General features: G+C 41.6%; 3 protein-coding genes and 2 long non-coding RNA genes across 10 annotated transcripts in view; 1 reads left to right on the top strand and 4 right to left on the bottom strand.

Annotated features, from left to right (window-relative positions):
* Positions 1–1,066: 1,066 nt before the first annotated feature.
* Positions 1,067–3,581, bottom strand: LOC311272327. The gene is made up of 3 exons (XR_014624548.1): positions 2,842–3,581; positions 2,627–2,720; positions 1,067–2,518 (listed from the first exon to the last, which is right to left on the bottom strand). It is a non-coding gene; the product is annotated as an uncharacterized lncRNA (long non-coding RNA).
* Positions 3,582–3,678: 97 nt separating this feature from the next.
* Positions 3,679–16,069, bottom strand: LOC311272839 (uncharacterized protein). 2 transcript variants are annotated; one of them, XM_084379539.1, is made up of 8 exons: positions 15,979–16,069; positions 15,795–15,904; positions 15,608–15,683; positions 15,246–15,503; positions 14,790–14,961; positions 14,381–14,529; positions 14,075–14,294; positions 3,679–4,189 (listed from the first exon to the last, which is right to left on the bottom strand). In XM_084379539.1, the coding sequence occupies exons 2-7, from the start codon at positions 15,831–15,833 to the stop codon at positions 14,104–14,106; spliced, it is 885 nt and encodes a 294-aa protein (XP_084235665.1). In that variant the 5' UTR covers positions 15,834–15,904; positions 15,979–16,069; the 3' UTR covers positions 3,679–4,189; positions 14,075–14,103. The 2 variants fall into 2 exon arrangements, with proteins under 2 accessions (XP_084235665.1, XP_084235664.1); XM_084379538.1 differs by lacking the exon at positions 3,679–4,189 and having other exon boundaries at positions 12,249–14,294.
* On the top strand, positions 9,078–13,070 carry LOC311272840. 2 transcript variants are annotated; one of them, XR_014624604.1, is made up of 3 exons: positions 9,078–9,292; positions 12,026–12,238; positions 12,990–13,070. It is a non-coding gene; the product is annotated as an uncharacterized lncRNA (long non-coding RNA). The 2 variants fall into 2 exon arrangements; XR_014624605.1 differs by having other exon boundaries at positions 12,026–12,242; positions 12,990–13,047.
* Positions 15,981–19,844, bottom strand: LOC311272430 (uncharacterized protein; the record flags this gene model as incomplete). The annotated part of the gene is made up of 7 exons (XM_084378818.1): positions 15,981–16,069; positions 16,161–16,443; positions 16,583–16,709; positions 16,793–17,021; positions 17,284–17,449; positions 17,750–18,028; positions 19,665–19,844. The coding sequence occupies 6 exons, from the start codon at positions 19,842–19,844 to the stop codon at positions 16,201–16,203; spliced, it is 1,224 nt and encodes a 407-aa protein (XP_084234944.1). The 3' UTR covers positions 15,981–16,069; positions 16,161–16,200.
* A 962-nt stretch (positions 19,845–20,806) lies between these two features.
* The window catches only part of LOC311272994 (large proline-rich protein BAG6-like), a 107,788-nt gene continuing 103,627 nt past the window's right edge, over positions 20,807–24,967 (bottom strand). For all 4 annotated transcript variants that reach the window (XM_084379814.1, XM_084379813.1, XM_084379811.1 and 1 more), the window contains 2 exons: positions 23,227–23,373; positions 20,807–22,348 (listed from right to left, as the gene is read on the bottom strand). In XM_084379814.1, the coding sequence (XP_084235940.1) occupies positions 22,345–22,348; positions 23,227–23,373 (151 nt within the window). In that variant the 3' untranslated portion in view covers positions 20,807–22,344. The remainder of the gene's footprint in view (positions 22,349–23,226; positions 23,374–24,967) is intronic.

Here is a 24,967-nt window from a genome sequence, read left to right as displayed (position 1 = left end):
TCCCTACGTCCAAAATGCCAAACCTCTGTGATTTTCGACAGGCGATAGCCCATCTCCAGAGCCTTGTTAAATTCTGGAGTGACCCAAACCCCCTTTAAAGCTCTGGCCTAGTCGTCATGACTACAGGGTCCGCTCTGAGCATTCAGCTCCGTGCAGGTGCGGCACAGTGTAAACACCAGTTTACCAGCTTGTGTTCTGTAATGTAAAATGGGAAAATACAAACCCCTCGGCGGATACACAACGGCTCTGATTAACCCAAAGTAGGAGCGCGGATCTTTAAAATCTTTGTGAATTATTTCAGGGTGACCCAGGGGATAAGGGTAATTGCAGTTGACGTACGGGTAGAGTGACGTGACGTCTACGTAACGCACGCTCTCATCCTGTTCGGCCGTGTGTCTCAGCCTCACTGCGCATGTCCTTCCCCCGTACAAAGCTTCCCGGGGGAGGAGGGGCTGCGGGGGTCGTAGCACTCGAGGAACTTTATCACGCTCGCGTCATTCTTTTTCATCTCGTTCCATCTATGCTCCCTCATAACTATCACTTTTACCCCATACGCGGATTGTAGCGTTTCTAATCTCCTCATGGTGCTCGAATGAAGCTCTTCGAATGTGGTGTTGGTGAGCGGACAGCGGTCCTGAGGCTGGAAACACATCGGGCAGCCGTGATAAAAACAGCCCACATCAGGCAAGTTATCTGAAAAAATAGATCCTTAGGTTATAAATATGTCACAAAATACGCATTAGCAGAAAAACTGTAGACTAAAGAATTTAATAACTTACCGTTCTGCATCTTGTTTGTCAGGAGAGAGTTTCAGAGGACTGGCCAGCAAAAGTTGTCTCGAAATGTCTTCAGACATCGCTCGAGTAAAATCGTGGTCTCTCTTATAGCATTTTCTGAATCCTTTCATTTTCATAGGAAATTGTCTATTATAAGCAGTAGAAAAGGGGGGTGGCTTTTACCTAGCAATTAACAGGACGAAGTTGTCTCGAGAGAGAAAAGTCTTTCTTATAACAATTTCCTCGCTCGAGTTTGCTTTTTGTTAAAGTATAAACTCTCCGGAGTTTACCTATTGTTCACTGCTCATTACAACTTGTAACCCAGAAAAGGGTGGTGACCTTTGACCTAGTGGATAATTAGGACAAAATCATCAGTCAGGGGCCATTTTCCTCATTCGAGTTTGCTTTTTGTTCAATGCTCATTACAACTTGTAACCCAAAAAAGGCTGGTGGCTTTTTACCTTGCAGTTAATTAGGACAAAATTATCAGTCAGGGCCTATTTCCTCATCTGAGTTTGCCTATTGTTCATTGCTCATTACAACTTGTAATCCTGAAAACGCTGGTGGGTTTTTACGTAGCAGTTAATTAGGACAAAATCAGCTCTCTCAGAGAGTGAGAGAGAGAAAGAGAGAGAGAGCCAGAGAGAAAAGGGAAGGAGAATCAGAACTTTTTGTATAATACAGACATTAAGCCTACAAATCTGCATTTGAGTTCAATTTCCGTTTGAGTTGCAATGTGTCTTGTTGACATTTTTATTTTATTTGGTTTAAATACTTCTTGCTGTCTTGAAAACTTTACTTTCTTAAAAACCAAAGGACTGATGACATCCCCCCCCTCTCTCATTGGTTCAACATCGGATGCTCTAGCTTGTGACGTCACCCCCCTCCCTTCGGTCGGATGGGGGCGTGGATGGGGCGTGGCTTGCATAAATACTGCAATCTCATTGGTCCACAGAGAACAATAGACCTGTCATTTTGACATAAGGTGCATTATATACTCTCTCTGAGGTCTGATTTTTTTTGTTCTTTTTTCTGAACATATTACGTATGGACTACTCTCAGGATGGAAAGACCATTTCACCTAGTATAACAAAAAGTGTTTCTGAAGAGGATTACCAACTATACCTTTAAAGAACTGCACTGCAGTGGGACTGCATGTTAAACTCAGCCAGTTTTCAACTGTTTACATGCTTATGGTGTTTAAGGTGTTGTTGTCTGTTACTGATGACCTTCAGAAATACCTGCAAAGTGAGTCAGTAGATCTGGCAAGGGCTGCTGAGTTTAAGGCAGCTGTGTGTGATACTCTGAGACAGATGCGTACTGATGAGAAGGCTGCTGAACTGTATGATAAAGTGAAGACCTTCTGTGCAGCAAACCAGATTCCTGAAGCATGTGGCACTTCCAGACAGAGGCAGAAGCAGAAACGCATGGAAGATTATGTAGTGGAGTCTAGCTGTGGAGCAGTAAGTGACCTCAGTGATTCAGAAAAGTTAAAGAAAAACCTGTTCCTTCCTTGTCTAGACAGGACGGTTGCAGAAATGAACCAGCGCTTCTCATCTGTAAACATCCAAATTCTAGAGGGTGTTCAGGCATGTGATCCAAAGTCAGACAACTTTCTCTGTGAGGAGCGCCTCTCTGGCCTGGCAGGTCATTACAAGGTTGAGCTGAAATCATCTTGATGATCTTTGGGAGGTCTCTCTGGCAGCTGACCATTCCCCTCCACAAATACCTCTGCCGGAAACCTACAAAATGAAAATTGATTGATGAAAATGATCCACAGAGTTACCTTACTAAACTCTACAAGGAAATTATTGTATTCCCATACGTATATTTATGGTCTGCAATATTACATGTTTTGTTTTGCTTTGTATGCAGTTGGCGAAGCTTGTGACGTCTTCATCCTTTGCTATGAAGACACTATCAAAGATGGGCTGTTCCTCAGATCTAAATACAGCAAAGGGACACTTCATGACATCTTGTTTTCTAAGGTTAATTCGTTCACATTGAGAGACTTATGTTTTGTTATCAGTTCAAACACTATTACATTCTAAATATTTTATAGTACCGTGCTGCATTCTTGAAGCGATAATGCTTGCGATTTCCATCCACGCACACTGCAAGCATATCCGGACAGCACGCAGGACAGGTGAAGGGCTCCTCCTTGCAGATGCTGTCCACCTCATATTGTACAGCCTCCCACTCAAAGAAACTTTTTAGAAAGCTATCTCCTGAGATTTTCCCAGTCTATCACAAAAAAGGATATCAACAGCTAATGATATTTAAAAAAAAAATCCAATCAAAAAGGGAAAACAACCTCAGTACTCACACGGCCAAAGCGGACAGTTCGCTGATCTAACATTCTTAGAAATGCCTGACAGGACAGACCAGGTGCAGCCATTTTCATTTCTTTAAATGAGAAGAAAACATCTGTGGCATAAATGGTGGCGAAGTGAAGGGTGGCTGGCCAGTAGTCACTTTGCAGAATATCATCAATTCCAGCAGTCCACGTGGCATTGCAAGCTTCACAAGCCAATTCCGGCATACTGAGCTCATGTCGTCCTTGAAATAACAAACACAAGAACAAACAAAAAGCACAAATTTAATGTAGGATTTCATAACTTTGTTTTTTTAATGTACTGCTGTAGTACTTGATAGCCATGTTGAGATTTTATATGCAAAGCTATTGCAAACATGGGAGTTGTTGATAAGGGATAAATTAAAGAGTCACTTTTTCTTTGCATCCCTAACATTCATTGTGATCACAGTGAGAGTCTTTCCTGCTTTGATCCTCAATGACTCTGCTGGACAACCACAGATTCTGTCAGGGATCTCCACTGGCACAAACCGCTCTGAAAAGAAAGAAAGAAAGAAAGAAAGAAAGAAAAGAAAAATACAAACAAACAAACAAACTCAAGAATTAAGAATCACTTGTATCTTGAGGAAGCTAAAGTTTTCAACATGATGTGCTCAAAAAGTCCAGCAAGGACTATATTTTATACACTCACAAAACCAGAACTTACCACAGGGGCAAAGGGCCTAATTTAGCACAACAGTTGTTGGGGGTAATGGCTGATAGAATCCTGCTGTACTGGCATCTCTGTTGTGAAGGGGGTGTCTGGTGTGCATGCTATCATCACATTCAGCACAGAGGAAGGGGCGTGGTTGACAATCACGACAACGAATAACAGCAGAATTGCTCCAACACTGTTGACAGATGTGGGCTTTCACATTTTCTTTTGCCACTGTGGTGTTAACTAGATGTGGTCTCTCTGCCCTCCAGCTCTCTGAAAAGAGACTCTTTCGTGTGCTCCAGTTTGAGGAAGCCAGAAGTGGTGCTGGTGCTTCCATGTCATCTTGTATTGCATCTCCTGTTGCATCCGTAAGTGCTTGCTGGAGATCTTGTAGAAGCTCCTCTGATAAAATGGTACAAAAGAAGTTAAAAGTAAGAGGACTGTTAACTGCTGTGATCAAAATTCTGGCAAATTTGTATTAAAATACAAAGATAGAATTTACATCTTAACTCTGTATCGCATCCACCATACAGATACAAGTACAAATGTCAAACATTTCGCAAAAGGCTAATGGAGACCAAATAAAGTGCATACCAACATCTGGAGCAAAGACCACCTCAGAGTTAGTGTTGGAAGCATTGATGGGTGGATGAGTCATCTGAGTGTGGCAGGTTGAGTGTTGCATCACCTGTGCCTGATTGCGCAGTAGTGCCACCGGTTAATTGGTCGGGCTTTGGCTGGTGCGCGGACTATTGTCTGGTGTTCAGCAGGAGAGCGTTTGCTCCGGCGTGCTACGGTGGTTTGCACCGAGCTCGGGATTTGTACGGTCGGCGTGAGTGCTACTATATGGATGTGTCCAAATTCAGGGGCTGCAGCCTTCAATGACCTAGCCTTTGCGGTCCACGAGGGCCGGGTCCTTCGAACAGGTCTTTGAAAGCCTCGTCCAGCGTTGTTAAATGGGACGGTCTAGCCTTCAGAGTATTTCCTGGTTGCCTCACCAGATGTTCCCGCCCCTTACCCTTACGTCACGATTGTGAATGAAGAGATGCATTAAAGTCTGTTTTGGTTCAAATCTATCAAACGTGTACATTTATTTGTGTGTACAAAAATTAATGACAAAATGTGTCAAATCTAAATTGAATTATCAACATTACAAAATAAACATTAACCCATTGGTGAATAACAACTATATTTACCATAGCATTACCAGCGTCACGTATTTTAACTGAAAGTTAACATCTGGAAGTTTTATAGTCCCTTGAAGTTTAACATATCTGGCGTTGGATGTTCAAATGACTAAAAACCGAGTATAAACCCATTACTTAAATTTGAATGTCATGTCTGCGCCACTTGATGTCGCCATTTTCTCTTGCTTCCTCTTCTGTTTCGGGACTGAGCAGCGGTGCGCAAAGGATCTTGGGATATGTGAGGCCGCGAAGGATAGTAGCGGTGCGTCCTCCAAAAAGAGGGAAGGCCAGGCTGCATTTGTGGGCTGCGTTTGAAGGAGCCCTCGAATTTGGACAGCCTTCGCGCAGCATTGTGACGTAATTGGCCTTCAAATGCGCCCTTCGTGGGCTGCAGCCCCTGAATTTGGACACAGCCTAAGTCTTTCTCTGGTACTGATTTGGTCATGATGTTACAGCTGTGTCGATTTTGTGACTTCACAGTGGTGTTGGCCGTACTGTTGGGTGTAGCGTCGGCTCTCTGCCCTCACCGCAAAATGGTGACGGTGTTGGGATTTCTTCAGTCAGCTGCTGAGGCCACAGCTGGTCCCCTCCTCCCCCCTGCGCTCTGTGTGGGGCTGCGCTGCACGGCTCTGACGTGGGCTGCCAGCGGGGCATCGTAAAGGACGGCTGTCCACTGTGTGGTTTTGTATGACTCTTATTTTAACTGCATAATCCATTTGCCTGAGTGTCCCACTAAAAGCGGTATTATAATTTTCTTTCTTTCTTTTTCAGGACGGGAGCGGGTGTATTGTGCGGCAGACTCCCCCGGTAGTGGTCCCCCTCTCACTCCCCTGAATTTGGTGTGTCACGTGGTGGTTGGTAGTGGTCTTTTTTTGGTTTGAGTTGTGTCCCCTCCTTTGGTTGTTTTTTTTTAGTCTGTCCGCCAAGCTAAGCCTTAGCCCTGTTCCTGTTATTTGTTTATCCTTTTCACCGCCGTTTATAGTGCTTTGTCATTTTGACACTTAGGTTGTGTATTTGACATCCTTGTGTTCTTTTAAACTTAGTATGTATATTTTTTAAATCAATAAATCTTGTGCATTTGGAAGTCCGTCTCCCATGTCCTCTTTAAATTAAGTGGTGTTACGAATCTGTGTGTAACCTTCTAATAAGAGTGGTGACCGTATTTCCTGGGGTGCAATTCCCCAGGTTGCGTTGTCTGGCAACTCGACTCTCTTGCCCCCATTGTTTGGCCACATGAGGGTAACCAGGGGGGTATTCCAGAAAGCGGGTTTTGTGAAAACTCTGACGGTGCGTTCAGACCAAACGCGATGGACGCGATGAACGCGATGAACGCCACAACTTTCCATACAAAGTCAATGTAAATCACGCGATGGCACGTCGGGCGACGCATTTCGGGCGATACGAGCGACGCGATGACGCGTCCATCGGTCATCGCTTCATCGAGTCCATCGCTTGAAGTTGAAAAATTTGAACTTTTCAAGCGACATCGCGTGACGCTTTGCGGCGACATCCAATCAGCGTTGATATCCAAACCACGTCACCGACGTAGTGACGTCAGGCGCACATTTCAAAAAGTGGAGGAGAAAGTTATTGTGGCCGTCTGTGGGTACGCTGAGCTGTACAACACCACATCACACTTTTACCGGGACCGAAACCAAAAGGACAATGCCTGGAAAAAGGTCAGCGAGGAGGTACAGCTTCCTGGTAAGTTGTGAATATGTAGGTTGTTTACAGCTATCAGACGTGACTGTGGAGGTTGTTAGCAACAGTTAGCAGTAGCATGAATTCACATTGCATGAATCCACATTGCAACAGACTTCAAGGAAATAGCGGGAGGTGGATTGCGTCATTGCGCGATGAAGCGATGGTGAAAAATGTGACAAATGTGTCAAGCGACGCGATGCTCGCGTTACGGGCGATGGCATCGCGTCCATCGCGTTTGGTCTGAACGCACTGTTAGTTTGTTAACCCTGAGATGAGAGAAACTCTGAGTTTTCAGTTCCAGAAAGAGAGGTAACTTAAACTCTGGGTCTGTTACTGCGGTAACTTACTCTGTGAACCTAACCTGCTCACTGGCAGGTTCACCTGAAGAAACCCTGAGTCTGACGGAGCTGTCTGACAGCGGCTGTCCTTTCCTTCTCAGTCCGATCATGTTGAAGCAGAAATAATTCAGTTTTACACCAGGAGGAGAATTTAGATTCATTTAGATGAGCTCTCACTCCCTGACGAGGACTGAACCGAACAGTAGACCGCTTCTCATCAGTCCGTCATTTATATTCTCCACAGCGAATATCAGGCTACACGTCATCGCTGACGTGCTCTCAGGTCTAAACAATCCTCTTTAATCACTTCGCAGGTTAATCAATCACCTTCCAACAGCCAGAAAAAGAGAAATAACTCACATTTCATTTGGCTTTCTTTATTTCCCACAGATAGCTACAAAAGTAACCATCAGTAGAGCCTATTGTATTTTTTCCAACAACGTAATTTCAAAGTCTGTGTTTCTAGTTTGCCGCCGCATTGAGTATAAGACTAAATGACTTCCTGTTCAGTCTGTAGACAGTAAGTGTGTGTCTGCCTCTAATGTTGGGTCCTGGGGGTGAGTGACGCCCTCAGCCTCTGGTCACCCAGCGACCTGACTCAGGACCAGCTCCTCTGCCTCTGGCGGACGTGGTGGAGGTGGAGGTGAGCACCACTTCGTTAGGACACAGATGTGTGTTAAACAGCATCTGTTGGTGGTAAAAGCTACTACAAGGTACAATATCCACTGAATAAACTTTGACTTTGTTTAATATGTGAAATAAAACCAAAGTGAGGAGCCATCGTGAGACTGTTTTTATATTTCATTTTCAGCCGATTTAAATAAAATAAAATAGCCTAAAATAAAATAAAACATTGAACAACATTCAACCACTTCCTCAAAGGCTAATATAAAATAAAGTGATGTTACATTCAAAATGAAAAGAAGACCGCATCTAAAACTCTGTCAGTGATTTTTATTACGGCCGCAGCCGTGTTACTTTTTTTCCCCCAGAAAATGTCTGCTTCCTGTTTTCCCCCGTTGCCATGGTGAATCACAGTATCGGAGCTCCATTGATGATGGCTTTTTACTAGTCGTCAGGCACGAGCTCAACTCAGAGTTAACATACTCAGAGTCGACTTACCTAACTCAGATCAGCTGTTCTGGAACTGAAAACTCAGAGTTTCACTTCACAGGGTAAGTCAACTCAGAGTTCAGGGTTAGACTCAGAGTTTGTTGAACCTCCTTTCTGGAATACCCCCCAGCTGTACCAACAACAACAACATCAACAATCATGTATACTATTAAAATGTTCTACTTTTATCAATACTACAGGCACATGTTGCCCTATTTAACAGAGTGAAACAGCACAGCCTCAGTGTCAAACATTTATCTACATGGGTATGTGGAAAGGACAACTAGACTTTTTTTCCCCCACATCATCAATGACAGCAAAGGGAAATACCAGCAACTCAGTCAGAACAAAACATCTGAAATGGAGCCTTGCTAAAAATAACATATCACCAACTAACCTCATTCATGCATGATCCAGAACGGGAAATCTCTGCAGTAAGTGACCACCAAGTAGTAAGTATTAGCGCCCAGCTACACTATGTCAGTTACTGTATATCAGTCCGCAAAGCCAAAAGGATACTCAAAGACCACATCCACTTAGAGTCTGTTACCCCCTACTGCCATTTGACAAAAGATATACAAATATTTGTTACCATTAGACTATAGGCAGTGACCCTTTAAGTCATCCTCTGTACGCCAATATTAAATTTTTGTGACAGCATCATTTATTCATTAGTTTGAATAGTTTGCATACACGTGTGTGTAAAAGATTTGATAGAGGTAACATTTAAGTGCAAAACCATGACTTGACATTTTTTTTATAATCTTCTGTAGTATCACAGTTATAATGTTTAATATAATATTACTGCTTCAAAGTAAAAAATGAAAGTAAAAACAGGAATTTTGTTTGCAGATCAGTTCAAATGCTAGTTCTGGATCGTTTCCCTCTGCCTGCACCCCCCTCTGTCCCCCCCTGCGCGCACTCATCACGTGTCACCGTTGCCGGATATATTCAGCACACTCGATATGGAGTTAGCGGGAGATACACCTTCCAGGTCAGAAGGTGGCGGTAATGCACACGTAAAAGTTGTTTGCCAACAGCCATAAAACAGCAGCAGAAGAAGAAGAGTTAGCACAGTTAGCAAGAGAACGATGGCAGAGAAAATGCAGCTAAAGTAGCACTTCCAGAAGTGATGCAGAGGTTGCTGTCTTTCTGTTGGACAGGTAACTATTTGTTTTGCTTCGGGGGGATTTGTTATTTTCATGAAATATGTAACGTTAGCCAACTTAGCTACTTTTGTAGCTTGTATTAGCCCAGTGCTAACGGCTCTCCTCTGCCCTGCTGACGGACTGTCTGACGCGTGTTCAAGTTTGTGGGGGCGGGGCTTTGGACGGAGCATTGACGGGAGGGGGAGAAGGGGATGGAGCTTAGACGAGGTGCCACTTTCAAATCTTGCTAGCTCTCCAACATTACCAACTATACCTTTAAGTTCTCATTGTCATAGTTCGCAATGTTTTGACTATGTTTATCACAGACCTAAAAACTGTGTGCGCCTTACATGCTTGTACTTAGACAGTTTAATGTTTTGGCTACCTTTCAAGGTGTTAAGCATTTAAATGTACAAGACGTTTGTTTAAAGAGCATATTGCAGGTTAGACCCCCCTTTACATCAGTGTTTAGAAAAATAATCTAGGAACATTTAAAAAAATATATATACAGTACAGACCAAAAGTTTGGACACACCTTCTCATTCAAAGAGTTTTCTTTATTTTCATGACTATGAAAATTGTAGATTCACACTGAAGGCATCAAAACTATGAATTAACACATGTGGAATTATATACTTAACAAAAAAGTGTGAAACAACTGAAAATATGTCTTATATTCTAGGTTCTTCAAAGTAGCCACCTTTTGCTTTGATTACTGCTTCGCACACTCTTGGCATTCTCTTGATGAGCTTCAAGAGGTAGTCACCTGAAATGGTCTTCCAACAGTCTTGAAGGAGTTCCCAGAGATGCTTAGCACTTGTTGGCCCTTTTGCCTTCACTCTGCGGTCCAGCTCACCCCAAACCATCTCGATTGGGTTCAGGTCCGGTGACTGTGGAGGCCAGGTCATCTGGCGCAGCACCCCATCACTCTCCTTCTTGGTCAAATAGCCCTTACACAGCCTGGAGGTGTGTTTGGGGTCATTGTCCTGTTGAAAAATAAATGATGGTCCAACTAAACGCAAACCGGATGGAATAGCATGCCGCTGCAAGATGCTGTGGTAGCCATGCTGGTTCAGTATGCCTTCAATTTTGAATAAATCCCCAACAGTGTCACCAGCAAAGCACCCCCACACCATCACACCTCCTCCTCCATGCTTCACGGTGGGAACCAGGCATGTAGAGTCCATCCGTTCACCTTTTCTGCGTTGCACAAAGACACGGTGGTTGGAACCAAAGATCTTAAATTTGGACTCATCAGACCAAAGCACAGATTTCCACTGGTCTAATGTCCATTCCTTGTGTTCTTTAGCCCAAACAAGTCTCTTCTGCTTGTTGCCTGTCCATAGCAGTGGTTTCCTAGCAGCTATTCTACCATGAAGGCCTGATTCACACAGTCTCCTCTTAACAGTTGTTCTAGAGATGTGTCTGCTGCTAGAACTCTGTGTGGCATTGACCTGGTCTCTAATCTGAGCTGCTGTTAACCTGCGATTTCTGAGGCTGGTGACTCGGATGAACTTATCCTCCGCAGCAGAGGTGACTCTTGGTCTTCCTTTCCTGGGGCGGTCCTCATGTGAGCCAGTTTCTTTGTAGCGCTTGATGGTTTTTGCGACTGCACTTGGGGACACTTTCAAAGTTTTCCCAATTTTTCGGACTGGCTGACCTTCATTTCTTAAAGTAATGATGGCCACTCGTTTTTCTTTACTTAGCTGCTTTTTTCTTGCCATAATACAAATTCTAACAGTCTATTCAGTAGGACTATCAGCTGTGTATCCACCTGACTTCTGCACAACACAACTGATGGTCCCAACCCCATTTATAAGGCAAGAAATCCCACTTATTAAACCTGACAGGGCACACCTGTGAAGTGAAAACCATTTCAGGTGACTACCTCTTGAAGCTCATCAAGAGAATGTAGAGTGTGTGCAAAGCAGTAATCAGAGCAAAAGGTGGCTACTTTGAAGAAACTAGAATATAAGGCGTATTTTCAGTTGTTTTACACTTTTTTGTTAAGTACATATTTCCACATGTGTTAATTCATAGTTTTGATGCCTTCAGTGTGAATCTACAATGTCAATAGTCATGAAAAGAAAGGAAACTCATTGAATGAGAAGGTGTGTCCAAACTTTTGGTCTGTACTGTATATTCATACATGCCGTATTTAGGCTTTGGTGACGGTTTTTGTGATAAAATTGTACTTCCGCATTTGAAAACGCTTGACCGGAAGTGACGTAGGCAGAGGGAGAGCGGTCAATTTGAACAATAGGAAAACAATGGATTCTGGTGCCGGTTCTGACCCTGAGGAAACTGTAAATGTGTACAATTACACCTACGACGGACCGCAGCCGTATAATTACGAACCTGAATTACAACCCAGAGAGCAAAGAGAGATTGGGAGAAGAATTAATGGCCTGAGGAGGGAGATTGAGCTGTGGTGCCAGGAGAATCAGTGGAGAGTAGGGCAGGTGTCTCGGTGAGAGACCGGTGTTAGCTTATACGCATTAGCTACGAATATGAATGCTGTGCTCATATCACAATATCTTACACATTACGATCATGTATCAGGCAATAAAAACTAGCATTGGTTATCTAATTCAGGTCTGAGCATCGATACTTAACAGTACCAATAACAGAAACTAAATAGCTTGTTTACGTCCCGTCTCATACTCGTTAGTAGCGCTTTACCGTCACCATCCGCGAGAAAGAGAGTGAGAAGATAAACACTGTCCTGACACACCTTTTATTTGATAGGTGCTTGTGTGGGAAATGCGATTCCCATGTCCACAACTGAGGAGAGTATGTGCTGCACTGGGCCTTAGTGGACACCGTCACCCCCAGGCTAGACGTGCAGTGCCTAACACAGCACCCAGGCTTCGAGGCGTGCTGCCTTAATCCCTATGTGCTGCAGGTCGCCTACATGCACTTCAGACAGGAGCATGGACCTCTCCAGGCCAGCAGACATGAGTAGGTTAGGGCAGAAATAATTTATTACTCTGAGCTCTTTCACTTATTCTGTTTTCTTAACACTATATGTATGTGTATGTTTGTGTAATAGTTTTATAAATAATGGTGGTGTAATAGGTGCAGTATATTGAAAGGTGTTTCTAACATTGTGTTCACTCTGTAATCACACAACAGGGGCGAAATATTAGGAGCACCAGTCAATATAATGCACCCTAATACACCACCATCACTTTGTATGACTTAATATGGAGTAGAATGAGCATCTTCCTGGCAATATTTACAAACACTGAAAATGTTTACACTTCACAAATGTGGAATTTGAAGCAGAGCTATTATATTTGATTGAATTGGATTGTACTGTACAAGACCTAATTAATTAGCCAATGACTGTAGATGTTTGTTTTTTCAACCTTTATTTTACCAGGATTGTCCCTTGAGATTAAATCTCTTTTGCATATATATTTATATATACAGTATATATAAACCATCACACACACCCGTACACATACACGTAGACACATATAAGGAGTACACGTTGCTTATATTTGTCATTATTGTCATTTTGTATACAAGTGTTACAGAACAAAAGTTTATTTGGCTCAACACAGAATTTTAAATAAAAAAAAATTGTACAGCATATATATATATTTTTTTATAAAAAAAAAATTAAATGCAAAAAAAAGAAAAAAAAATCATTACTGCCCGTGTCACAGTTTTTGATGCCATAGTAATTTTTTGTCCCTATCCCTAGGCAATACCGATACACTGCATACAGGCAGATTGTCCGCTGGGCCTATGGCATTCTGGGAAGGCACATCAGAAAACCTCTGCCTGCTTGTGTTGCGTCTGCCATTCGAAAGCAGTTTCCGGAGGAAGGAATAGATTATAAAGGCTTTGAATGGCCTCATTTGGGTGGAAATTAATAATAAAAAACAAATCACAATTACCAAGTGTCTCTCTGAAAATGTGTACAAAATTGTATATCATTTATCATTTTCTGGTCAGGCACATCAGAAAACCTCTACCTCTCTGTGAAACATGGATCAGGCTCAGTTCTGTTCTGGTTCTGCTTTGCTGCAACAGATAGAGACAGACAGATACACAGTACAAACAGAGATATGTTTCATTTTGCATCTGTGTACAAGGAGCTGATGTGACTTACAATAAAGCTTCAGTTTTGGTTCAAAAAGTTTCAGCAAAAGGACATTCTCCCAGAAGGTTTGTGGACAGATGAAACAAAGCTGGAGCCTTTTTGAACCAAAACTGAACGCCTCGAAGTCTGGGTGCTGTGTTAGGCACTGCACGTCTAGCCTGGGGGTGACGGTGTCCACTAAGGCCCAGTAGGCATCTACCTCCCTGCAGCACATACTCTCCTCGGCTGTGGACATGGGGTCGCATTTCCCACACAAGCACCTATGAAACATACAAGAACACTGTACCTACTGTGAAACATGGATCAGGCTCAGTTCTGTTCTGGTTCTGCTTTGCTGCACCTGGTACACGGTGTCTCTGTGTCTCTGTGCAGGGTTCAATGAAATCTCAAGACTATCAAGTCATTCAGAAGCCAAATGTGCTGCCCAGTGTCACAAAGTCCCGTCTAGGCCACAGGTTAAGGGTACCATCATTTTTGTTGTTGTTTGTTTTTTAAAAACTTCTGTTCAAACAAAATTCAAAAGCAATGTCTGATTTTTTGTGTGTACATCTTAAGCAGATCTGCATCTGATGGTTAACCCTGCATGCAGCTGCAGTTTAAGACTGCTAGGCACATTCTGTACAACACAACATTGCAACTTTTATGCAGATGTGCCAAATGTATAAAAAAATATGTGTGTGTACTTTGAGTAAGGCAAGCCTCTGTGGGGGCATCAACGTCTTGTATTAAATCGTGAATGCTGTGCAAGGTACACGCCAACAGCCTCATCCTTGTTGATCTTCTGTAGGGATCTGGAAAGGGGCGCAGGTGCAGAGGAGGACAGAACTGTGCTGTGCTCTCGTAGAGCCTGTGGTGACCTGGAGTATTCCACTCTCAGAGACTCCATGAGGGCTGATGCATATGCTGGGGGAAGGATAAAAAATTTTGATCACATTCACTGATTTATGGACTGACAAAATTATATTTAGGAACTGACTGAAACTGCTAACCATATGATGGCTTTTCCTTGACAGGGCGAACTACCCAGCCACCTTGGCGAAACCTTGGGTAGCGAACCGCATAACACACTTCACCATCACTGGTTTGAGCAACTTCTCTGCTGCCATTGCTGTTGAAATGCAAAGCTGCCAAGAGAAGTCTGTAGTAAAAAGCAGAAAGTCACAAGTTGTACATGTGAATAAATCCAAAAGTAATAACTCATGTAGAAAATTTGAAGACCTAATTTTCTTGTGTAGTGACCTAGGGCAATGTTACAGAACAAAGTATTCAAATACAATAAATCATTCACCGTTGACAGAGTACACCAAGCTAAAACTCAGGCAGTCTAATACAACATACCTGCAATGAATTGTACCTATAATTTTAGCCGTACTCACTCTTTAACAATCACATACTTACCTGCTGTACATCCCAAGGAAGGAGAAGCCAGTGTGCTTTGGTGCAAAGTGCAGGATGAGGGAGTGGAAGGCCTCCAGTGAAAAGGTCTGATGCTGTGGGGACAACTGACGAACATCCTTTACCAGTGCTGTTCTTGTAGCTACATGTTCCAGTTTTATTGCTACAGTTGATCCTGCATAAACACAAATTTAGTTCTGATGATGTGGCAAGACTGTATAATCATTCAGGGATGCAAACAGCGGGCCAAAAAGCGCAACTCGCTTTTCCCCCCCGCAACCCCGCCCCCGCCAGACAATTACTCTCTTTTTGTCCTGACCCGTTTGCATCCCTGAATCATTATTAGCTGATTTGTATTACATTTATGTTTATTATTTGTTTTATATCTTTTAATCTTAAAAGCACCTCTTAAAATCACAAGCAAGCACATTGAACAAATGAAGATTCAATATGTTGTACCTGGTTCCAGCCACTGCTTGTTCCTTGCTTCTCCCTCAAGAGGTTGATGTGCACAGCTGAGAAACGCAGGTGTGTCATGTTCGTGGATGTCCTGAACATGGTTGACCATGCTTTTCCACTTGGCCTCCATCTCATCTGGATCTCCATCAGGAGTTGAAGCAGCAGCCCAGTAAAGGTGGTTTATAACAGCTGGCCTCCACAGCTTCAGATCTTCACACTCCCTCTCCTTTGAAGCAGCATCCAAAGCTTTCCCTACACCTGTTTCAGAACAGAAACACAAAATGTAAAAACAAATAACAAACCAACAAAAAAAATGTGATTATAGACAACCCAAACAAAACTACGTTCATCAAGATGCATACTTTTGCCAATATGCCAAATGTCAAAGAAATTACTGGTTCCTTTTGGGCACAGCTCCTCCCGCACCCACTTGGCAACCTAAAACAGGGGGTACAACACATTAAAAATATTTTTTATTCAATTTTAGCTTCAAATAGATTCATCAACAAGATTTTCAATGGACACTGGTCTGTTCTTGCTCATCTTTACCTGTCGATTTCTGTCCGTGATGAGGGCTGACACATGCATATGTTGCTCATCAAGAAACCTTACGCTGCGCTTAAGACCCTCTAACTCACACCAGCTACTACTTGGGACCTCTGTGTAAAACATTAAGCAATGTCATTATCTTGCACTACACAAGTGGTTCATGTGTCTGATAATGTTAACTTACCTGGACAAGTTGAAGATCTAACACCTTGTTGATTCTGTCCTCAATCAAGGAGTATGTGCCGTATTTGGCACAATGACCAGGGGAGTCTGACCTATGAATGACAAAAACAGTTAAATTCAGACATGTAAGCACAGTTCTGTTTTGAACTGCTTTCTATGTTGATATAAGTTGAGGTGTGCTACCTGCAGTCACCAGACAGGATCAGTCCACCTCCCATCTCATTCAGCTTTTTGATGATCCCTGCCTGTTCATTCTGCCACGCCTGCACAATCGTTGGGATTGTGTAAAGAAGGTGCTGGTGCTGATGCTCTGAAGCCCGAACAGCTTCAGCATCCTGATCGTCTGGGTAGCCATGCAACCTGAAAAGTGGATGGCTCCACTCAGTAACAGGTTGCAGGCTGGCATATTTCGGTGCAGCATGGGCTGGTTCTGCCAAAAACGCTGATACCCACATGTGACACAGACCTGAGACATTTTTGAAAGGCAGAAAATTACCAATCTATGCCTTAACAAAAAAGTATATGAACAGACCTAGACATACAAATTGATATACAAGTTATGATACAACTTAGTTTTCCATCTGAAATCACAAAAAAAATATTACCTGCTTTATTTTTACATAAGTTCTCTCCTGAGTCTCAATGTTTCCTGGAGTTTCCCCACAACAGGCTGGGCAGTTAGTAAAGAGAGACATCAGCTGGCTTTGGCACACAATGAACTTGTCAGCAGCCCTGAATAAAGAAAATCACCTATTATTTTACACTGACGACACAATTTGGTCATACACATGTTCTAAAATCAAAAGAAGTCTTACTTGAGGTCATGGTGAGAGTTCTGCAGAGGCGGATTTGAGAGTTCCTCATCAGATGAGTCACTTCTCATTTCTTCCTCTGGGATCCGTGACATGTCTCCAGCAGCTCCCATGAAAACAGAGGACGATTCATCATCGCTGTGCACAGGACTGGGCAGTGGAGTAGGTGTTTGTTTCTCAGAGCTTTCTGTCTGAGTTCCCACACTGACCATCTTGGGCTGTGCCTGGACAGCTAGAATAAAAAGAGGTCCCCCTTTATTTGTGTAATTTCATACATTCAGTGGCTGGTTTACTAGATACCCCTGTCCAACCTGCAATCCCATACAACAGTTCTGTCACAGAATGTGTTAACTCAATTATGTGTTAAAAATGGAGGTCAGATAGTGTTGGAATTGTAACAACCTATACAGAAAGATTTTCTATTTTATTCCCCTCCAACATTGTACATAAATGGCATATACAATTACTTCTATATATGAGTGATGTTACAGTACCTGATGAACGATGAAAAGGTCTGAGGTTGCATTGTGAGCCACAGTGAAGTGCAGATGACTGAGGAACCGGAGGAGGGAAAGCCTCTTGCTCTGTGTCCACGTGCGCTGCAGCAGCAGAAATGGCTGTCATCTCTCCCGCCTCATCACTGCCAATGTCTCCTAAATCCTTCAAAATATAACGGATTACATTATGAATGTGTGCAAACAGGGTCACTGGGCTGTATCTAAACCTGACTGTTATAATATAGCAAACCGAGTGTCTTTGCCTATGACAGGTTCTATAAAAAATAAATAAAAAACGGTGCTAATGTTAGCTAGCGTTAGCTGGCATTGCTCGCTTATTAGCTTGGGAGTTGAAAGCTAGCTGCACTCTACAACAACCTATACATGTCATATTGCTTCTCATGAATTAAATCATTATGTTGAGTAAGTAGGTAGTTAACAAATGTTAGAAAACAAGACTTACAGTGCACAGTTCGCGTTTACGCCGAGCTGAGTCTCTGCCTGATCCGTGACCGTGTCTCCCGCCGGCGGCAGCGCCAGCAGCTGCTGCTGACGGCGGTCCGGATGAAGCTGTGGGAACCGAAGGCACCGCACCGGGTGTGAGTCGCACCTGGTTCTTGCTTCGGCATCCCACATTGAACTCCAGTAGGTCGCTGGGATGATAATCCTCCGGTCTGAAGTAAGCGCCACACACGACCGCGTTTTTTGTAGCTGACGCAGAGGAGAAGTCCCGTCTCTTCAGCTGCACAAAACGAACCCATGCACGGAAGATAGCACCGTTTTTTTTCCTGTTAGGAAACCGGTGGACTCGGTGTCCTGACAGGCTGGAGTTTGTGCAACCTCCACAAACGCAGTAATTTACCATGTTGATAGTAAATTAACGCAATCCAAAACTACTGACAACACACTGACTCACTATAACACAACCGCTCTGACTGATAACATACCTACTCCCACACTGAGCTATGGCAGCAGCTAGCATATAACTCCCTCTCCCTACGTAATATGACGCGGTGTTTAAAAAAAAAGCGGTTTTGAGCGCTTTGCTCAAAACTGTCACTTTTTCGGTTAAATATCTCCCCTAATGTCTTGAAAAACATTTTAAAGCCTCAATCAACTTTTCAAAAGGTATTTTTTGGACCAGATTACACATGTATTTTGTAAAAAAATTAACCTGCAATATGCTCTTTAAGCAAATATGTTTACAGTTGTTTTCTGTTATTTACATTGTACATTGTTAACAAGTCACTTGAATGGAATGTATTGACATTGCCAAGTGTAAATGTTTGCATGTTTGGTAGAATGCCATTATCCACATAAAGAAAGAAATTCTAAATGGTCCTGTGTGAAAGCTTTCTGAAATAGGTTGATCTTGCTTGGTTTGACCCATATTGATTAATCACAGACACACATCTTCAGTTTTCAGACATTTTACTTCTGAAGAGATCTGACACTTGACAGACACAAAAACAAATTGCCTGTTTGTCATTTAGTTAGAAAATCGGAGGACAAGCATAGTAGTGCAAATAAGCTGCCTCTGTAGTGCAAATTGTCAAGTAATAAATAAAGGTATCTTTCAGGTAAACTTAGACTTAAAGAGGAATAACTAAATTGACAAAAGTAGCGCACATAAACTGCCTCTTCAGTACTGCTGTTCAACCAATAAGCTGAACAAAAACACTTTTCAAGTAAAACCTATAAAGACTTCAAGAGGCCTTGAATAGAACTAAACTCAAGGCTAACTCGTTTGTACATAGAATCCATTTGTAAACTCTTGGTACAAAAATATTGGAACTGCTGGGGGTAACATTTCACACTGAACACCCCCCAAAAAACTAGTGTACAGATTTGTTTTTACAAATTAGCATCGCAGCTGGTAAGACAAGCAATTGATACTTGCCATTATTTTACATTTCAAAATATAGCTGTGCAGGAACAGTCATAACACACAAAATGTATGTGAAGACATAAACTATCAGAGGTAAGATTGACTAATCTTCCTTGAAAAGGGCTTGGGTAAATGAAAACTGCCCCATGCCCTTGACAGGTGTGTGTGTGTCAAATCTGCTGTGTTGATGGTGCTGAGTGGCACTGCATTCTGTGTTCTATTGTCAGCTGATGAGTTGGATGGGAATGAGTGTTGAATTGGTGCTGAATTTGGGAAATATGACTGTAGTGGTGGTGTGTGTACATATATCTGTCTATAATGACCTCTTCCATCTCTTCACATTTCCCTCAGCATAATCAATCTATGAACAAGTCTAAGACTAAAAATCACGATTCACTACAGACTATAGTATAGGAATATAGAAAAGTATTTGATAACATACACATACATACACACGTTCATTGAAATAAAGCCAACAATAAATACATACCTGAAGCAGGTCTCTCCTCTCCTTCACTGTGGGGGTGGGGGCCACACTGCCATCAAAATCTATCTCTGCTTCAGACTCGGCGTCCGCGACTTTCGATGCCAGACGTGATGGTTGTAGAGGCAGGGGAACCACCCCAAACCTGCTGGCATAGTTCGTAGTAAAGAAGTACCACTCTACCATGAGAGTGGTACTCCCCCGTGAGAGTGGTCGCTCCTACGTCCAGTGTCAACTGCATTTCGGTACTTTCCTCTGACTGCCTTCATTTTCGTCGTCAGGTGCGCCTGAGTTATTTCCTCCTTTACATGAGGATACTCCTCGGAGGTCTCGGACGGGTACTGTTCCAAGAACAATGCCAACATGTCCACATATTTTGTTTGGCATGATTCCCAATCTACATTCTCTTGGGCTTTACTTGTCTTACAATCTAAGGCGACTCGAAGGAGTAACTCCACTTCACTGTCAGTCCAAACAAATGAACCTCGCGCCATATTTACTATTTTGAAAGGAACTTGAAGTCGCTCGTGTTATTCATTGTTGTTGTTGATTTTGAGGATTCTGATTGGCTGGCATGGCTTTATCCTTCTCATTACACTGCCACCTACAGGTTTGGCATAGTTATGATGGCGCTCGATGGTGTATATGTGGGTTCATGTAAACAAAAACTTTTTTGAAAACGATCTTGTGTGTACGACGTTATTTTTGAAAATGGAGGGGGAGAAATATTTGTTTCTGTAAATGTGGTCTAAGCACACAACCAAGATAACAAAAGAGTGGTTACGGGACATCTCTTTGAATGTCCTTGAGTGGCCCAGCCAGAGCCCAGACTTGAACCCGATTGAACATCTCTGGAGAGATCTGAAAATGGCTGTGCACCGTTTCTTCAACAAAATACTGCTTTGATTTACCCTTAATAAATGTGAACAAGACATATTTGTTAACAGTTACGCATTGCTTATTATTATATAATTAATTGTTAGTAATGGCTTTTTTTCTGTGTTAGCTGTTAATAGCATCTTTATTAATGATTGAATTATGTATAAATGAATGAACATGGTTTACCTCCTCTTGGGGTCTCAGCAGTTTGAAACGCTGGTTTTGTAAGTGTTGCTCTAAACTTGAGATTCCTTATAAAACAGTTGAACAACATTGTTAAGTTAATTTATTTCAGTGATGTTAACAAGCGCAGAATAACCATTCACAGTTTGACAAACCTCTTGTGTCTGCAGACAATCATCACAGACTACTGCCATCACCATAGTCTGATCATGCTGTGGCAGATTATAGACAGTTGAACACATGGTCAGACAACATCACTGAAGTTTCCTGTTTAAATAGACACCAGTGTCATTGATAAAGATAATGCCCTAAAATACAAACATAAACTAATTATCTTTGTGATATACATGATGCTGAAAAATAAAAATCTGATACCATGGCAATCAACACTGATTGGTTACCTTATTGACACTGACAAAGCTCTATGATATCACTCATTGCCCATTTTCTGTGTACAATTTGCACTCGTATACAGTTATGCAGATATATAGAGCAACTACATTTGCAACATTGGATAGAAATTATCAGTACGATGGATTATCAGGACTTCACTGCTGTGAAACAAAAATGACATTTTGAGGACAAAGTCAGAATAAAGTAATCTTGAAACAAGAATAATGCCATCATTTTATGAGAAAGAAAATGTGAGAATATAGTCATAGTATTTCGAGAAACAGGTTGCAAAGAACACAACATTTCATATGATTACAGAGCATATGCATGTTTTAGCATTTTCCAGCCCATATACATATTTATAGCTAGTATTTTTCCTTGCAAAAGAGAGGTTTTGCAGTGCCACTGTTAACTGTTGTTATGTTGATGTTGTGGTTTTTTTCTTGTGACAAATGTACTTGTATGTACTGGACAAAGCGTTTGCTAAATGCCCTAAATGTAAATGTAAATGTTAACTATGACGGACAATAAATATTTTTCTCATGATATTATGACTTTATTCTCCTATTTATTCTCTTATTGTTTTTTTCTTTGCAACATTTCAACTTTATACTCCTAGTATTTACTTTTTTTTCCTCACAATTCAGCAGTTTCTCAAAACATTACAACTCCATTGCCTCTTCGGCCCTTATACATATCTCAAGCTGCTTCAGACCTACAGAACAGGATTGATTCTTAATCCAGATAATTTTTTCTACACTGACCTGCTGTTGTCAGATTCTGTCTTATATCAAATGATTGGTACTCTTGACACTTCACTAACTGATTCCATTGTTAGTTTCTGTCTGAGAGCAAAGGGAATGTTTAAGCATTAGGGTGACTCAAGTAGCTCACAGTTCCTGAATCCATGAGCCATGGGGGGTCCAGAGTCAGCAGGTTTTTCCATTCTAAATAAACCACAGCACACTCTGAGGAGGAGGAACCATTCAGTGAAGTCAGTAGCTGTTGTCCTTCAGGCCATGTTTACAATGGGATGTTAAAACACTACATGAACTAGAGTTCCATGCTGCAGGTAGTGAGTACAGATCCTGTTCTGGACCTAACTTTGCTCCTCTGTGGCACAAGGCCATGGATGATTAGTATTCTTCTATAGAGAAAGCTTGGTGTGTGTTGGGGAATCTCTGGGCGTTGTAGTCTGGATCGTCTCTCACTCGCTCTTGGATGTCACTTTTTACCTGCCAGGTGGACACAGAGAGAGAGAGACAGCAGTTTAATGACCTTATTAAAGTTAGCTGAGGAAAATCTTGATTCTAGGTCGCCAGTCTTCGTATGTGAATGACTAAATGTGGTTTATTTTACTGTTGACAGGACATAAATCTGGATATTTTGTGTGTGTTCTTCACAGCTGGTTCAAAATGATTCTTGGGCTGATGTCAGAGGAACAAATCCTTCCACTCAAACTTTCAAATATTTAGACATGCTTACTTTTAAAAGGTTCATGAGTTTTTTATGGAATTAGATATGTGCCAATAAGAATCAAATAAAACTTATTCAATCTAAAATAAAAATAGGAATTTGAGAGAAAATAAATCTAACAGAATTACTTGACTCTTCTATGAGATTATGTAATGTAGGCAAACTTTCTTTCTTTAGCAATTCTGAAGAAAGAAAGCTGTTTTTTGAACGTCAGGTTGTCAACACACAGTCATCCTCTTATAAATTTGTAGATTCCAAACCCAAGATGAGATAACCCTGAAGACATTACTATGACATCATCAAATCTTTTGAATGAGATTCAAATGTTTGCCTCTTTTGTGTTTGTTGTTTGCACCATTTTTAAAAAAATATACAATATGACACCGACACTGTATAAATAAGCACACAAATAGTATGTTTTAGTAAAGTAATCTGCAAGCATATGTGTAGCCACAGCGCAATGTCAGCAAATCATAAAAGTCTTGCTGATTATGGTTTCTATTCTGCAGTCATTTTGTCTTTATTTCAAAATAATCAGCACAACTGCAAGACCATCAAACAATCCTTAACCTGTGTTTGAAGCTAGATGACACTGAACAAGATAATTCAGGATGACAAACATCATGCTGTCATTTACCTGTTGGGTGTATGCTTCCTGCAGCTCTGGCCTCTCCAGCTCCACCTGCAGGCCATTTGGGGCAGTGACAGGTAACACTCCTGCAGCACGTGCAGCTCGATTAACTGCATCTGACAGGTACAGGTGTGGGCCTTCACACTGTGTTGTCTATGAATGAATGAATGAATGAATGAAATTTATTGGTCACTCAGAGAGTATAAACTCTGGTCACAACCAAAGGATGGGGGCGGAAGCCTCAGCTTATATATAGCCCCCCCTTTTCTTACATATCAATCAAAACAAGAAGCATATACATACCTACGTACAAACATATGCATCACAAAAACGCCTACACACCCAGTACATGCTTAGATATATTATACATTCACATACATAGATACAAACATACATACATACATCTATTTTTCATAAGTAGTTATAATTATAATACTCATCGCTCATTGCTCTCCATTGTTTGGTTACCCAAGTCTGTATTTATCTATCATCATATCTTTGTACCTTTTTTTAAATATTGGCACATTCTTACTGTATTTTAGTTCATCAGGTAATGCATTCCATAACTTCACGCCACAAACAGAAATGCACCTGCTTTTCATATCTGTATTGTAGACGGGCTGTTTCCAATTTAGTTTGTTTCTGAGGGCGTAACCCCCCTCTCTCTCTTTGAACATGGATTGTATGTTGGAAGGAAGCAGGTTATTTCTGGATTTGTACATGAGTAATGCAGTTTTCTGGTCTACCAAGTCCATGAATTTAAGTGTTTTTGTCTTTATAAATAGTGAATTGGTATGATCATAAAAACCAACATTATTTACTATTCTTATTGCTTTTTTTGGTACTGTGCATACTGTCTGTAGCGTAGTTTTGCAGGCATTACCCCATATCTCAACACAGTAAGTTAAATATGGCAGAATCAAGGTGCAGTAAAGGAGGTTCATAGATCTGAAGTTTAGAAGGTGTTTGACTTTGTTCATCACACCGATGCTTCTGGAAATTTTGGATCTGACTTGGTTCACCTGTGGTTTCCAACTGAATTTGTGGTCTATCCTTACTCCTAAAAATGTGTTTTCATATACTCTTTCTAGTTCCATCTCCTCTATCCTTAAGTTTACTTGAGTTGTTAAGTGGGTTTTGCGATTTCCAAAAATCATAAATTTGGTTTTTTTCACATTCAAAGATAGCTTATTTGCATCAAACCACAATTTCAGTTTACCTAATTCTACTGACACCTTCTCCATTAACCTCTGTAAACAGTCATCTGTACAGAAAATATTGGTGTCGTCGGCAAAAATTACATATATATGTTGGACACATGACAGATGTTGTTTATATACATAATGAATAATTTTGGTCCAACTATTGAACCCTGCGGCACTCCACATGTAATTTCTGCTGTCTTGGACATGGCATCACCAACCTGTACATACTGGGTCCTATTTCTGATGTAGCTCTTTAGCCATTCCAGTCCCACTCCTCTTACTCCAAATCTTTCCATTTTCTTCAACATAATATCATGGTCTATCGTGTCAAATGCTTTCTTCAGGTCTATGAAAACCCCCACTGCAAACTTCTTCTTATCAACAGCACTTGAAAGCTCTTCCATAAGTTCCATCAAGGCCATTGAGGTTGATCTACCGTCTCTGAACCCGTATTGACAATCAATTAATAGTTTGTGTTTTTCAACAAAGCAGTCCAGTCTGGCAACAAAAGGTTTTTCAAGTATTTTTGAAAATTGAGATAA

This window comes from Pagrus pagrus (assembly GCF_965226575.1).
Source record: "Pagrus pagrus genome assembly, chromosome: 17".
Classification (NCBI taxonomy): domain Eukaryota; kingdom Metazoa; phylum Chordata; class Actinopteri; order Spariformes; family Sparidae; genus Pagrus; species Pagrus pagrus.
The sequence above is the reverse complement of the archived record's forward strand: the minus strand, read 5'-3'. Positions and strand labels throughout refer to the sequence as shown.

What these genes read in the sequence shown, in the direction of transcription:
- LOC311272839 (XM_084379539.1), bottom strand. Translation starts at nt 15,833, where the DNA reads ATGCATGTGTCAGCCCTCATCACGGACAGAAATCGACAG. An exon ending in TCACGGACAGAAATCGACAG is followed by an intron (nt 15,684 to 15,794) that starts GTAAAGATGAGC and finishes CCCCTGTTTTAG; the next exon opens with GTTGCCAAGTGGGTGCGGGA. An exon ending in CATTTGGCATATTGGCAAAA is followed by an intron (nt 15,504 to 15,607) that starts GTATGCATCTTG and finishes GTTCTGAAACAG; the next exon opens with GTGTAGGGAAAGCTTTGGAT.